At 55.2% G+C, this 15,737-nt stretch overlaps 1 protein-coding gene across 2 annotated transcripts in view; it reads right to left on the reverse strand.

Moving 5' to 3' along the window:
* Nucleotides 1-237: 237 nt before the first annotated feature.
* The window catches only part of f8a (coagulation factor VIII associated), a 23,363-nt gene continuing 7,863 nt past the window's right edge, over nucleotides 238-15,737 (reverse strand). Inside the window, exons 2-11 of one of the 2 annotated variants that reach the window (XM_078237152.1) lie at nucleotides 11,473-11,586; nucleotides 11,042-11,201; nucleotides 9,566-9,634; nucleotides 8,968-9,088; nucleotides 8,687-8,779; nucleotides 6,986-7,050; nucleotides 5,385-5,466; nucleotides 5,248-5,294; nucleotides 3,692-3,747; nucleotides 238-511 (exon numbers count right to left, since the gene is read on the reverse strand). In XM_078237152.1, the coding sequence (XP_078093278.1) occupies nucleotides 430-511; nucleotides 3,692-3,747; nucleotides 5,248-5,294; nucleotides 5,385-5,466; nucleotides 6,986-7,050; nucleotides 8,687-8,779; nucleotides 8,968-9,088; nucleotides 9,566-9,634; nucleotides 11,042-11,201; nucleotides 11,473-11,586 (889 nt within the window). In that variant the 3' untranslated portion in view covers nucleotides 238-429. The remainder of the gene's footprint in view (nucleotides 512-3,691; nucleotides 3,748-5,247; nucleotides 5,295-5,384; nucleotides 5,467-6,985; nucleotides 7,051-8,686; nucleotides 8,780-8,967; nucleotides 9,089-9,565; nucleotides 9,635-11,041; nucleotides 11,202-11,472; nucleotides 11,587-15,737) is intronic. The other variant, XM_078237154.1, reaches the window with a different exon arrangement.

A 15,737-nucleotide genomic window follows, 5' to 3' on the forward strand; every position in this document is an offset into this window, starting at 1 on the left:
ACACTGAGGAGGAATTTAGCACGGCCAATGCACCTAACCAGCACGTCTTTCGGACAGTGGGAGGAAACCGGAGCACCCGGAGGCAACCCATGCAGACATGGGGAGAACGTGCAGACTCCACACAGACAGTGACCCAAGCCGGGAATCGAATCCGGTCCCTGGCGCTGTGAGGCAGCAGTGCCAACCACTGTGCCACCCTACCACGCAAGAGCAAAAAAAAAACTATTCACAAGCCAGAGAATTCTCATCGCATCCATCTTTAATAAATAGAATGTGTTGCTGAGCGGGTGGGGGTGGGGGTGGAGGGTGGGGGTGGGGTGGGTGGGGGTGGGGGTGGGGGGATGGGGGGGAATGTCAGTGAACAGACACGATAAATACAACTTGATTTCTCTATCACGGTTACACAGCTGCTGGTGGGATTGCCGACTCTCAGACTCCTCGGCCGGATGGTGCCAGGACCTCCTGCAGGACCAGGTGCAGCAGGTGGTTCTGTTCCGGGGTCAGCAGTGGCCTACACAGTGAGAGAAGATAAGGTTACACAGCGGCTCCTTTGCATTGCAAAGCCCCTCACGCGCCAGCCTGCAAGTCTGTTTTGTTACGAGCCCATCGGTCACACACTGAGCCCACTGCACTGTGGATCAGTCAGCGAGGCAGTCGCAGGGCTGGAATGGATTTTATATTGAAATCTCCTTAGACCTGGAAACACTGTCACATTCAGCACCAGAGGGGGACACGGGAATGCACAAACTCTGTGAAGGAATGTACAAGTGCCTGTTCAGACACTGCAGCATCATTCCTGATGTAAATTAGAAACAGCAGGAGGCCCATCGGGCCATCATGTCTGTACTGTCCCTCAATTAGAACATGGTCAATTTGAACTCAACTCTATTCATCCATTTTTGCTCCATATCCCTCAGTCCCCTTATCCAATTAAATTCTATCGATCTGTCTTGAAAACTCCAGTTCATTCATTTGCAGTTTGAGTTCCAGATTTCTACTCCTCTCGCATGCGAAAAATGCTTCCCAACATCACCTCCAAATGTTCTGGTGCTCATTTTAACATTGTCCCAGACCTCTCAAAAAATAGCAGCAACTCCCCCGATGGTTTAAAAAAGGGAAATTGAAGATGAAAAGAAAGCAACTTGATTAAGAAGGGGAAAATAGAGTATGAAAGTAAGCTAGCAGGAAACATAAAAACTGACTAAAAGTTTCCATAAGCATGTAAAGAGAAACAGATTTGACAAAAACGAACGGTCAGAAACGGGGGAATTCACAACGGGGAACAAAGAAAAGGCTGAGGAACTAAATTTGTACTTTGCTTTTGTCTTCACAAAGGAAGATATGAATAATATAGCAGAAGTTCTGAGAAACACAAGTTTTAGTGAGGAGCTGAAGATAATCAGCATTAGTAGAGAAATGGTTTTGGGGAAATTGATGGGATTGAAGGTGGACAAATCTCCAGGTCCTGGTAATCTTCATCCCAGAGTGCTTAAGGAAGTGGCCCTGGAAATAGTAGATCCATTAGTGGTTATTTTCCAAAATTCTTTGGACGCTGGGATGGTTCCTACAGATTGGAGGGTAGTTAATATAAGCCCACTATTCAAAAAGGGAGTTAGAGAGAAAACAAGGAACTATAGACCAGTGAGCCTAACGTCAGTACTGGAGAAATTGCTAGAGTCTATTATCGAGGATTTCATAACTCGGCATTTGGAAGGCAGTGGTTATAATCAGACAAAGTCAGCATGGATTTACAAAAGGGAAATCATGTTTGATGAATCTATTGGAATGTTTGAGGATGTAACTAGTAGAGTTGACTGAGGACAACTGGTGGATGTGGTTTATTTAGACTTTCAGAAGGCTTTCAACAAGGTCTGGCATAACAGACTACTATGTAAAGTTATTGTGGGTAGTGTTTTGAGATGGTTAACAGACAGGAAGCAAAGAATTGGAATAAATGGATCATTTTCCGATTGGCAGGCAGTGACTAGTTGGGGTACAGCAGGGATCTGTGCCAGGACCCCAACTGATATGGATGAGGGAACTAAATGTGTTACCTCCAAATTTGCAGGTGATACAAAGTTGGGTGGGAGGGTGAGCTGTGAGGAGGATGCAGAGATGCTTCAGCGTGATTTGGACAGGCTGAGTGTGTGGGCATGTCAGATGCAGTATAACGTGATAGATGTGAGGTTATCCATTTCAGTAGCAAAAATAGGAAGGCAGATTATTATTTGAATGGGTGTAAATGGAGAGAGGTGGATACTAAGCAACACCTTGATGTCTTCGTGCATCAGTTGCTGAAAGTAAGTGAACAGGTATAGCAGGCAGTAAGAAAGCAAATAATATGTCGGCCTTCATAGCGAGAGGATTTGAGTATAGGAATAGGCTTATTTTACTGTAACTGTGAGGCCACATCTGCAGTATTGTGTGTAGTTTTGGTGTCCTTATCTGAGGAAGGATAGAAATCATAGAAATCCTACAGTACAGAAAGAGGCCATTCGGCCCATCGAGTCTGCACCGACCACAATCCCACCCAGACCCTACCCCCGTATCCCGATAGATTTACCCACTAATCCCTCTAACCTACGCACCTCAGGACACTAAGGGCAATTTTTTTTTTAGCATGGCCAATCGACCTAACCCGCACATCTTTGGATGTTCTTGCTATGGAGAGAGTGCAGTGAAGGTTTACCAGGCTGATTCCTGGGGTGGCAGGTCTGTCATATGAGGAGATATTAAGTCAGTTAGGATTATATTCACTTGAGTTTAGGAGAGTGAGAGGGGATCTCATAGAAACTTATAAAATTCTAACAGGGTTAGACAGAGTAGATTCAGAAAGAATGTTCCCAATGGTGGGGGAGTCCAGAACTAGGGGTCATAGTTTGAGGATAGTTTAGGACTGAGGTGAGGAGAAATTTCTTCACCCAGAGAGCGCTAAATGCGCGGAATTCATTACCACAGAAAGTAGCTGAGGTCAAAACATTGTCTGATTTCAAGAAAAAATTAGATATAGCTCTTGGGGCTAAAGGCTCAATGGATATGGGGGAAGGGGGATTTTATTCATTTTATTAGTGTCACAAGTAGGCTTACATGAACACTGCAATGAAGTTACTGTGAAAATCCCCTAGTCGCCACACTCCGGTGCCTGTTCGGGTACACTGAGGGAGAATTTAGCACGGCCAATGCACCCTAACCAGCACGTCTTTCAGACTGTGGGAGGAAACCGGAGCACCCGGAGGAAACCCATTCAGACATGGGGAGAATGTGCAAACTCCGCACAGGCAATGACCCAAGGCCGGGAATCGAACCCGGGTCCCTGGCACTGAGAGACAGCAGTGCTAACCACTGTGCCACCCCAGGATATGGAATTTGCTGATCAGCCATGATCATAATGAATGATGGAGGAGACTCAAAGGGCTGAAAGGCCTACTCCTGCTTCTATTTTCTATGCACTATGGCTCTGTGGGGTTTACACAGTGAGCCACTCAACTGGTACCGACCTCCCTCCCCCCTCCCCCAAGGGGGACTGAGAGGCAAAACCCTCGGATCATTTTCCTGTGGCCTGTGAGTGCACGAGAGCAGGATTAGGGTCAACAGGGTTGCTGCTGCTCGAGGTCAGAGTGCGAGGAAGCTCGCTCAGGCATTGCTGGCAGGGATTAGAGGGCCAGGATTTCACCAACAATACCATCCTCACCAGAGCTCCACCTGCAGAACCTTTAAGGACTCCAGATCTTTTTCCTGACAGGCCATCTGTGAAAACAATATAGCAAAGAATCAGGGAGTGGCCATTACCCCCACCCGCCGCCTCCCTGCACCCCCACCCCGTACTCACTCACACACCCTGTACCGACACGCACGCCCACACCTGCCTCTCCCCATCATGGGTAAATGCAGTGACGGGTTTACAGGCCAGTACTCCTGCCTGCCTACCGGGGACCCCAACACCCACCCACCCGCCCGCTAGGGACCCTAACACTCACCCACCCGCCCGCTAGGGACCCTAGCACCCACCCGCCAGGGACCCTAATACTCACCCGCCCGTCCGCTAGGGACCCTAGCACCCACCCGCCCGCCTGCTGGGGACCCCAACACCCGCCCGCCAGGGACCCTAACACTCACCCGCCCGTCCGCTAGGGACCCTAGCACCCACCCGCCTGCCTGCTGGGGACCCCAACACCCACTCGCCCGCCAGGGACCCCAACACCCGCCCACCAGGGACCCCAACACCAGCCCGCCCGCCAGGGACCCTAACACTCACTCACCCACCTGCCAGGGATTCCAACACCACCCGCCTGCCCGCCTGCTGAGGACCCCAACACCCGCCCACCCGCCGGGAACACCAACACGCACCTGCCGGGGACCCCAACACCCACCCACCCGCCAGGGACTCCAACACCCGCCCGCCGGGGACCCCAACACCCGCCCGCCGGGGACCCCAACACCCGCCTGCCAGGGACCCCAACACCCGCCCGCCCGCCAGGGACCCCAACACCCACCCGCCAGGGACCCCAACCACCCACCTGCCAGGGACCCCAACACCCACCCACCCGCCAGGGACCTCAACCACCTGCCAGGGACCCCAACACCCACCCGCCCGCCACGAACCCCAACCACCCACCCGCCCGCCTGGGGCCCCAAACACCCGCAAGCCCGCCGGGGACCCCAACACCCGCCCGCCCGCCAGGGACCCCAACACCCGCCCGCCCGCCAGGGACCCCAACACCCGCCCGGGGCTCCAACACCTGCCCGCCCGCCAGGGACCCCAACCACCCGCCCGCTCGCCTGGGGCCCCAACACCCGCCCGCCCGCCAGGGACCCCAATCACCCGCCCGCTCGCCAGGGACCCCAACCACCCGCCAGGGACCCCAACACCCACCCGCCCGCCAGGGACCCCAACACTCACCCGCCCGCCAGGGACCCCAACACCCGCCCGCCCGCCAGGGACCCCAACCACCCGCCCGCTCGCCTGGGGCCCCAACACCCGCCCGCCCACCAGGGACCCCAATCACCCGCCCGCTCGCTTGGGGCCCCAACACCCACCCGCTCGCCAGGGACCCCAACCACCCACCAGGGACCCCAACACCCACCCGCCCGCCAGGGACCCCAACACTCACCCGCCCGCCAGGGACCCCAACACCCGCCCGCCCGCCGGGGACCCCAACCACCCGCCCGCTCGCCTGGGGCCCCAACACCCGCCCGCCCGCCAGGGACCCCAACACCCACCCGCCCGCCAGGGACCCTAACACTCACCACCACCGACTGCAGCAGCAAGAAAATATTCTCAGGAAGGTAATTCACTGAAAAAAGAGAGAAAAGCGTTAGAAACAATCGCCCAACCGCCCAGGAGGGAAGAGCGCGGAGTAGGCAGGCCGACGTGGCATCTCTACCTTGGCTGTGGCTGTCAAATGATTCCCAGTCATATTTCTCCAGTGTCTGAGCATGTTCCAGCAGCAACTTCTGTGGGGGAGGCTGAGAGAGACAGAGAAAATGAAACTGCGCAGCTCCAGCTCCGAGCAGGTTAACAACAACTTAGACATTCACACTTCATAAGGGGTTCAGCACGGTGGTTAGCACTGCTGCCTCAGGGACCTGGGTTCGATTCCCGGCTTTGGGTCAGTGTGTGTAGAGTTTTCACATTCTCCCCGTGTCTGCGTGGGCTTCCTCTGGTGCTCCGGTTTCCTCCCACAGTCCAAAAGACGTGCTGGTTAGGGTGCATTGGCCGTGCTAAATTCTCCCTCAGTGTACCCGAACAGGCACCGGAGTGTGGTCACTGGGGGATTTTCACAGTAACTTCATTGCAGTGTTAATGTAAGCCTACTTGTGACACTAATAAATAAACTAAACTTTAAACTCAAGTACAGCAAAGCGACTGCTGCAGAGCAATGGGCAAAAGGCAGAAGCAGGGGTCAAATGTAAGGGGTCAGGGAGCAGAAGCTGACCCTGAACAGGAGCCCTCTGGGCCCAGCTATGCTGGTTCCTGAGTAACTGTCTCTGAGGCAACAGCAAACAGTGTGTCTTTAGCTGCATGTTGCCCAGGGTTACCAGGGATGGTACAAAGTGGTAACCGTATAGGTAAAAGTGTTAATGAAGTTGTCATTAATAAACACAACCTTCAGGAAAGGAATTCGGGCTTTCTCACTCAATCTATGTGACTCCAGTCCTATGCCAATACGTTGGCACTCAGCTGCCCTCTGATGGGTTCCCAGGAATGCTCTCCAGTGCATCAAACATGGTGCCTATGGATGGGCAATTAATGCCAGAGTTGCCCACATCCCAACAAGCAATTTAAATGGACAAGGAACAAAGTGATAGTTACAAAGCAAATTACAAACCGAAGATGGGTACCGGGAGTGATGGATATTGTGGGGGGAACAGATTCACGGGGCCAGAAAGGAAAAGGGTGAGATTATAGGGAATGTTTACATGTCACAATGGGATTGGGAACTGGCACAGTGGTTAGCATCGCTGCCTCACAGCGCCAGGGACCCGGGTTAGGTTCCTGGCGTGGGTCACTGTCTGTGTGGAGTTTGCACATTCTCCTTGTGTCTACGTGGGTTTCCTCCGGGTGCTCCGGTTTCCTCCCACGCTCCAAAGGTGTGCGGGTTAGGTCGATTGGCCATGATAAATGTGTGGGGTTACGGGGATAGGGTGGGGGAGAGGACCCGGGCAAGATACTCTGTCAGCGAGTCGGTGCAGACTTGATGGACCGAATGGCCTCTTCTGCACTGTAGGGATTCTATGAATCTGGAAGACAGGAAAGGCAGACAAGTAGGTGATATGAGACAACCAATCAGGGAGGGAGCGTTGCTGCTGTGGGGTGCAAGGGTCACAGGGTGCAAGGGTCATAGGGTGCAAGGGTCACAGGGTGCAAGGGTCACAGGGTGCAAGGGTCCAGCTATAGTCAGGGAGGGTTGGATCTGCTGGCCACAGACTGGGACGGACAGAGAGGCAGTCGGAGCACACGCTGGGCTGGTTTATGGACTCTCACCTGGAGCAGCATCAGCAGCAAGACCCGGGAGACCTCACACCGAGCAATGACGTCCATAAAGGCACCTGAAAGAACAAATCAGACACGGCTCAGTGCCAACTGTTGGCGAGTGAACCAAAGCTGGCACTAACACTCAGAAATCAACTCTGGCTATGCGGGAGAATTAAACGCTCCCACCATTCGCTGTCCTGCACTAAAGCCACAGCTCATTGCAGTGGGGAGCCATCTTACAAAGGCAGGAAGTAAGAGTTACAACCTGTGAACATGAGGCTGGGTTACATTAACCTGTAGACAGTAGCTGCAATGGATAGTGTCCCACCTCCATCATGAGGCACTGACACACGCGCACACACACACACGCGCGCACACACACGCGCACACACGCAAAGCTGAGAGAGAGGCACGGAGATTTAATTTAATGATTTTGAACAGCATATTCATGAGTTTGGGACATCAGAGCAAAAGCATTGCTGCAAATAAAAGTCTTGAGTTACAGATTTAAAAAGTCTGATGGCGGGGCAGACATTCCCCCCTGCACTCCCGTGTGAATCCATATGTCCACTTTCCTGCAATGGTATCTACCCATGTAAACATGTCACACTGTAGTGACCATTCCTACCAGTAAAGGCACTGTGGTGAGTAATGAGTAATTTTTTTTCCTTCATTTGTGGGACACGGGCGTCGCTGGCTGGGCCAGCATTTCTTACCCATCCCTAGTTGCCCTTGGAGGGCAGTGGAGAGTCAACCACATTGCTGTGGCTCTGGAGTCACATGTAGGCCAGACCAGGTAAGGACGGCAGATTTCCTTCCCTAAAGGACATCAGTGAACCAAGTGGGTTTTTCCGACGATCGGCAATGGTTTCACGGTCATCAGTAGATTCTTAATCCCAGATTTGTATTGAATTCAAAATTTACCATCTGCCGTGACGGGATTTGAACCCGGGTCCCAAAGCATTACCCTGGGTCTCTAGATTATTAGTTAGGTGACAATACCACTATACAGCCTCCGCCTAGCATGAACCAGATTGAGATGTTTAGAACAATTGATGATGGTTGCATGGTCACCATTACTGATTATCGTCACGTGCAGTAGTATACAGTGAAAAGTATTGTTTCTTACACGCTATACAGACAAAGCATACCGTACATAGAGTACATAGGGGAGAGCGTGCAGAATATAATGTTACATTCATAGTTACGGTGTAGAGAAAGATCAGAAACATCTTTCTGCAGAAGGCCATTCGGCCCTTTGAGCCCGCTCCATTCATTTTGATCACGGCTTCTGTTATAGTCTTTCTTTAATGTAAACCAAAACTAAACGGATGGGGAGTGGGGGGCTGGAGGGTGGTGACAGCTTCTGGAGGGGCATTGCAACTGAAACAAAATGCTTCTATGTTTCAGTATCTGATAGGAACATTCCAAAGTCTGACAGCAGCAGCAGGGAAGAAGCTGTTCTTGAGTCGGTTGGTACGTGACCTCAGATTTTTGTATCTTTTTCTCGATGGAAGAAGGTGGAAGAGAGAATGCGTGGGGTCCTTAATTTTGCCGGCTGCTTTTCCAAGACTTTTACTGAGATTAGATTTTTAATCCATAGCCGCTTACTTAAATTTAAATTCCCAGTTGCCCTGGTGGGATTCGAAGCCACTTCTCTAGATCGTGAACAGATGTCCGCGGGTTTAGCTGAGTAATTCTCACACTCACCGACAGGAGAGCAGGTTCCCGGCACCTGTAAGCCTTTCTCCTGAGCCAGAAGCTGCATTTCTGTGAACACGGCTAAAGCACCATCGTAATCGCCTGCAAGATATCCGAGAAATGGGGTGAAACCACCACAGTTCACACCCAAACATCATCAGCAACAACTCAGAGACGGGGGAGGGCGGGTGGGGGTGAACGGAGGGGTAGGAACTGGTGGAGCACCCGGGGGAGGGAGGGGAGGCGGGGGGGGGGAGACAGCCAAGGGGGGCAGCGGGGCGGGTACTCACGGGTTATTATTTTGCATGTTGCCACTTTGCCCAGAGACAGGAGACACTCGATAGGAACCTGGGATTGGAGCTCAGCCGCTCTCTGATAATGCACCGAGGCTTCTGCTGCTTTATTCATCTCCTGCAGGGGGAAACAAACAGGGAGCACTGGTCACCATTAACTACACAGCCCCTGTGGGAGAGGGATGGGCAGGGTCACGGGGGGCGGGGGGGGGGGGAGGGAAGGTTCCACATTGCCAGCCAATGTGGATGGGAATGGGGACTGCAGGGGAACAGTGTGAGGGAGCACCGCACTGTCAGAGGGTCAGTACTGAGGGAGTGTCGCATTGTCAGAGGGTCAGTACTTTATGTTTATTTGTTAGTGTCACAAGTAGGCTTACAATCACACTGCAATGAAGTTACTGTGAAAATCCCCTAGTCGCCACACTCCGGCGCCTGTTCGGGTACACTGAGGGAGAATTTAGCACGGCCAATGCACCCTAACCAGCACGTCTTTCGGACTGTGGGAGGAAGCCGGTGCACCCGTGAGGCAGCAGTGCTAACCACTGTGCCACTGAAGGAGTGCAGGATGGTACCGTATAGTGAGCGCAGCATTTACCTTCAACGCATTTCCAAGCTCTAAACATAAACTGGCTGCCATTACTGGCTGGTTCAGTTCAATATAAACCTGCAGAGAGAGAGAGAGGCTGTTATCACTGATGCTTTGCTGCTGTTAGTGCTGAGGCCCTATCGCTTCTTCAGGTTATGAGTTTCTTTTGCGTTTCTCCTGTTGTTGGATCCTTGCCCACTGGCCTGAATCCAGTTTAAAGTTTATTTATTAGTGTCACAAGTAGGCTTACATTAACACCATTGAAGTTACTGTGAAAATCCCCCAATCGCCACACTCCGGCACCTGTTCGGGTACACTGAGGGAGAATTTAGCACGGCCAATGCACCCTAACCAGCACGTCTTTCAGACTGTGGGAGGAAACCGGAGCACCCGGAGGAAACCCACGCAGACACGGGGAGAATGTGCAAACTCCACACCGACGGTGACTCAAGTTGAGAATCGAAGCTGGAACTTGGAGCTGTGCTAATCACTGTGCTACTCCAGCGTGGTGTCCGAGGGGATTTCACCTCCTCGCTTCCAGTTTGAGGCTCTGATTGCTCCAGCTCGTGAGGTTCACAACTGGGAATGGTGTGAGTGGGAGCAGTGATGGCGGAAAGCACTGTCGGAGCCGGGAGAGGAATTAAACAGTGCGGACCTGGTCTGTCCCCATGAATGGGAATGTGACCTGCAGCGGGAGCCAGGCTCACTAACAGCCCGACCTCTTCTGATAGCACAGAATCAAACTGACTGCTGCCTGGGGCCAGGAGAGGCCATCCTGCACTCTACAGATACCGGCCGGTATCTAAGGTTGAGGTGGACTGATTCTGCCAAGGTTCCTCATCCTGATCATTAGTCTGTGATGCCCCCCACAGCTGATCATCAAGTCGACACTCACCGCGTAGTAACGAGGGGATCGGGATTCACTGATGCTCAGGGACCCCTCTACCCCCGCGGGTCAACCCGTGAGAAAACAAAGGGAGAGATTACCCGTGCCAATTTCTCAAAGTGGTGAATGTCACGGATGAGGCAACAACAGTTAATGTGGATACTGGGATCTTCCCATGCCCTGGATCACACTCTTCCCCCCACTCCTGACCATCTGGGAGTCAATGGTCCAGTGGACAGCACACAGGTCAAGGGTTTGAGGCCCACTCCAGGAAGCTCAGCCCACAAGCCGGACTGACAATGACGTGTTGAGGGAATGCTGCACTGTCAGAGGAGCAACACTAGAATTATCCCAAAGTCTGCCCCCTCTCGCAGCTGGTATTGTGTTGAAAAAGGGCAGAGGAGCTCTTTCCCGCCAATATTTATCCCTCAGCCAACATTTCTGACACCAACCACCTGGTTAGGTATCTCTGTGCTGTTGGTGGGATCTTGCTGTGCACAGATTGGCTGCCGGAGAGGCTCAAACATAACAGCGACGGCACTTCAAAAGCAAAAAGGGTGATCAGAGGCGCTACACAAATGCAACCTTCTCTTCCTTACCTTTATAGCGAAGCTATAGCAGTTGGTTGCGGCCTGCAAATGTTCCTCAAAGCCTGGGCACTGGAGTTTCTGGGTCTCCTTCTCGGCCTGCAGGAAGAGCCGGCCTGCGTCGGTCAGAGCCAGGGCCTCTCCGGGGGCATTGAACAACGTCTGCTCACACCTGAGGGCAGGGGGCAGAGACACGAAGACAATTAGGGCATGGGGACGCCGGCTTCAAGCAGACTCTCCCTGGTCTCGCAATCAGCAAGATGGCAATGTGGGAGCAACGCAGAAAGAAACCTCACTGAGCCACACTGCGGAGACAGCTCTCCCTCACAGAGCGCCACACAGGAACAGGCACAAGCCTAGTCCCCCCTCCCACCCCCATTCCCCTCCCCCAATAGATGCAGCACTGGTGAGGATGGGAGGGCCTGTTGCGGACATGTGCTTACCTTGCCACAGCCAGGTTACAGAAGCCCGCGTACTGCAGGCACTCCTCTTGTTTCAGCTCTTTGGCCAGCTGTCCTGCAACACACAATTTGAAAACCACATTGGGTGAGTTTAGTCTGGAAGGTTGCTTCAGAGGGGGGTCAGTCCAGGCCCAGATCAGCAGGGGCCAGCTGGTCTTTCTAAAACACTACCCTCAGCTGATGCAGCTTTCACTTCTGGGCACTGTTACAGTCCTGAACCACAGCTCCAAGTTACATTAGACTCGACTATTTTTCTGTTCGGGCATAAATGTGAGGAAAGGATGCTTTGCTCCAGGAGCAACTCCACTCACAAATTCGGGGTCTTTTATCAAAATAAACTTTATTCGTAACACAGTTTAAGTATAACTCAAAGCAAAATGAAGCAGCCTAACTCTTAACAGTTGAACAATCTTTAAATATGAAAACAAACAACTCTGATTGCTAACTTATCACTATTCCAGTTCCAAATAAGCAACATTCTTCCTACAGACTTAAAACCCAGTCTGAATATGATGTGGAGATGCTGGCGTTGGACTGGGGTGGGCACAGTAAGAATCACGAGCTTTTCATCGCCTGGTAAAGGAGCGGTGCTCCGAAGGCTCGTGATTCCAAATAAACCTGTTGGACTTCAACCTGGTGCTGTGAGACTTTTCACGTTGAATATAGTTAGCAATCACAAATATACTTGCCATGTGAAGGCCCGTCTTCTCAAGAATGCTCCCTCGTCTGAGGTATGGTTACCCTCAGGTTAAATCACCACAATCAGCCCTCCCTCACAAAAGTGAGAGCATCCTTTGGTTATCTTGGACTTTGGTGACTTTACCTTTACTTGCTACAATAAGTGTACACAGTCTTGGAGTTTTTAGAGAGATACAGAGCTTTCAGAACTCTGCAAAACTCTCCTAACTTCAACCAAAACAGCCAAACTCCAACTCCTTTCCTGCAAAAGCCTGTTCCTTTCTCTGCTGGAATAAAAGGTTGATCCCTACAGTGCAAAAGAGGCCATTCGGCCCTTCGCGACTGCACCGACCCTCTGACAGAGAATCTTCCCCAGGCTCTCTCCCCGACCTATCCCCCGTAAGCCTACATATTTACCACGGCCAATCCACCTAACCTGTACATCTTTGGAATGTGGGAGGAAACCGGAGCCCCCGGAGGAAACCCACGCAGACCAGGGAGAACGTGCAAACTCCACACAGACCCGGGTCCCTGGCGCTGTGCGGCCGGACGGCTAATCATTGTGCCATGGAGAAATTTGAAAACAGGAACAAGGATTTTAAATTCAAGACATAAAGGCTGGTGGGGCGCGGGGTGGCGGGGGCGGGGAGGTGTGCAGGCTGGTTGGGGGTGCGGGGGGGAGGCAGAGTGAACTGGTGAATTTTGAACGATCAGAACTTTATTGAGGGTCCAGCCAGGAGCGCATTGGAATAATGTTCAGAACCAACACAGTCACGCATGGGGGTTTCAGCAGGAGATAAACGGAGACATGTAGACAGCAACTTTCAAAAAGAAAATAGATAAATACTTGGAAGGGGAAAGAATTTGCAGGGCTCCAGAAAGTGGGACTGGGAGCCCTTGAGCTCATCTTTGAACAAGTTGTCCAATTAGTCCCAAAGGGCGAGCACGATGCAAATTGGTTCCTTCTCTGCTCTCTGATCATCTCTCCGAGGCACCTCTGCAACATCAGCAGCAACCAACAGGTGGCAGCATCCTCTCAGGGCAAAGGGCTCTGTACCACCTTTGCCCAGAACAGCACTTGGATCCCAGTGTGTGCAAACACCCAAACCAAGAGTGGGGAGGCAGGGCGGGGGGAGGCAGGCCGGGGGGAGGGGGGAGGGAGGCAGGCTGCGGGGGGTAGGGGGAAGGCAGGCTGCGGGGGGAAGGGGGGAGGCAGGCCGGCGGGGAGGCAGGCCGGTGGGAGGGGGGGAGGGGGGAGGCAGGCCGGTGGGAGGGGGGGGGAGGCAGGCCGGGGGGAGGGGGGAGGCAGGCCGGGGGGACGGGGGAGGCAGGCCGGGGGGACGGGGGAGGCAGGCCGGAGGGAGGCGGGCCGGGGGGGGGGGGGGGGGAGGCGGGCCGAGGGGAGGTAGGCTGCAGGGGGAAGGCAGGTGGGGGGGAGTGGGGGGGGGAAGGCAGGCCAGGGGGAGGGGGGAGGCAGGCTGGGGGGAGGGGGGAGGCAGGCCGGGGGGGAGGCAGGCCGGGGGGGAGGGGGGAGGCAGGCCGGGGGGGAGGGGGGAGGCAGGCCGGGGGGGAGTGGGGAGGCAGGCTGGGGGGAGGGGGGAGGCAGGCCGGGGGGAGGGAGGAGGCAGGCCGGGGGGGAGGGCAGGCCGGTGGGAGGGGGGAGGCAGGTCGGGGGGGCGATCCCAGCATGTGTAAACACTCAAACCAAGGGACTTACTGAGAAACGATTGTAAATCAATGCTGTTCTGCAGAGCTGGGCAAATCTGAAAGGGGCGGCACAGTAGCACAGTGGTTAGCACTGCTGCTTCACAGCGCCAGGACCTGGGTTCGATTCCCGGCTTGGGTCACTGTCTGTGTGGGGTTTGCACATTCTCCTCGTGTCTGCGTGGGTTTCCTCCGGGTGCTCCGGTTTCCTCCCAAAGTCCAAAGATGTGCGGGTTAGGTTGATTGGCCAGGTTAAAAATTGCCCCTTAGTGTCCTGAGATGTGTAGGTTAGAGGGATTAACGGGTAAAATATGTAGGGATATGGGGGTAGGGCCTGGGTGGGATTGTGGTCGGTGCAGACTCGATGGGCCGAATGGCCTCTTTCTGCACTGTAGGGTTTCTATGATTTCTATGACTCCACATTGTCGGCACAAACTCTCAGACAAACATTCAGAAAAAAAGTGGAATTCACCGCCTGGTCGATGAAGGGGTTTTGCACAAACGTGTCAATCACTGGAGTCAAAACCCACTCAGTAAGGAGCTTCTTGCCGGGGGCCACTCCACATCATTCATAAAAATCTCCCTGCTCCCGCCCCAACCACCAGAACCAATTCCCATTTTTCCCCTGGGAAGCACGACCTGGTTATTTCCACACTGGGGCGCGTCACTCCTGATTTTACTAATTTCCTGGGAGTGGAGGATGGGGGAGGGAGGAGGGAGGAGGGAGGGAGGGGGGGAGAGGGAGGGAGGGGGGGGAGGAGGGAGGGAGGGGGGGAGGAGGGAGGGAGGGGGGAGGAGGGAGGGAGGGGGGGAGGAGGGAGGGAGGGGGGAGGAGGGAGGGAGGGGGGGAGGAGGGAGGGAGGGGGGGAGGAGGGAGGGAGGGGGGGAGGAGGGAGGGAGGGGGGAGGAGGGAGGGAGGGGGGAGGAGGGAGGGAGGGGGGGAGGAGGGAGGGAGGGGGGAGGAGGGAGGGAGGGGGGAGGAGGGAGGGAGGGGGGAGGAGGGAGGGAGGGGGGAAGGAGGGAGGGGGGAGGAGGGAGGGAGGGGGGAGGAGGGAGGGAGGGGGGAAGGAGGGAGGGGGGAGGAGGGAGGGAGGGGGGGAGGAGGGAGGGAGGGGGGAGGAGGGAGGGAGGGGGGGAGGAGGGAGGGAGGGGGGAGGAGGGAGGGGGGGAGGAGGGAGGGAGGGGGGAGGAGGGAGGGAGGGGGGGAGGAGGGAGGGAGGGGGGGAGGAGGGAGGGAGGGGGGGAGGAGGGAGGGAGGGGGGGAGGAGGGAGGGAGGGGGGGAGGAGGGAGGGAGGGGGGGAGGAGGGAGGGAGGAGGGAGGGAGGAGGGAGGGAGGGAGGAGGGAGGGAGGAGGGAGGGAGGAGGGAGGGAGGAGGAGGGAGGGAGGGAGGGGGGGAGGAGGGAGGGAGGGAGTGGGGGAGGAGGGAGGGAGGGAGTGGGGGAGGAGGGAGGGAGGGAGGGAGGGGGGAGGAGGGAGGGAGGGAGGGGGGGAGGAGGGAGGGAGGGAGGGGGGGAGGAGGGAGGGAGGGGGGGAGGAGGGAGGGAGGGGGGAGGAGGGAGGGAGGGGGGGAGGAGGGAGGGAGGGAGGGGGGGAGGAGGGAGGGAGGGAGGGGGGGAGGGAGGGAGGGAGGGGGGGAGGAGGGAGGGAGGGAGGGGGGGAGGAGGGAGGGAGGGGGAGGAGGGAGGGAGGGGGGGAGGAGGGAGGGGGGGAGGAGGGAGGGAGGGGAGGAGGGAGGGAGGGAGGGGAGGAGGGAGGGAGGGAGGGGGGAGGAGGGAGGGAGGGAGGGAGGGGGGGAGGAGGGAGGGAGGGAGGGGGGGAGGAGGGAGGGAGGGGGGGGAGGAGGGAGGGAGGGGGGGAGGAGGG

Source organism: Mustelus asterias, chromosome 21 (assembly GCF_964213995.1).
Source record: "Mustelus asterias chromosome 21, sMusAst1.hap1.1, whole genome shotgun sequence".
In the NCBI taxonomy this organism is placed as follows: domain Eukaryota; kingdom Metazoa; phylum Chordata; class Chondrichthyes; order Carcharhiniformes; family Triakidae; genus Mustelus; species Mustelus asterias.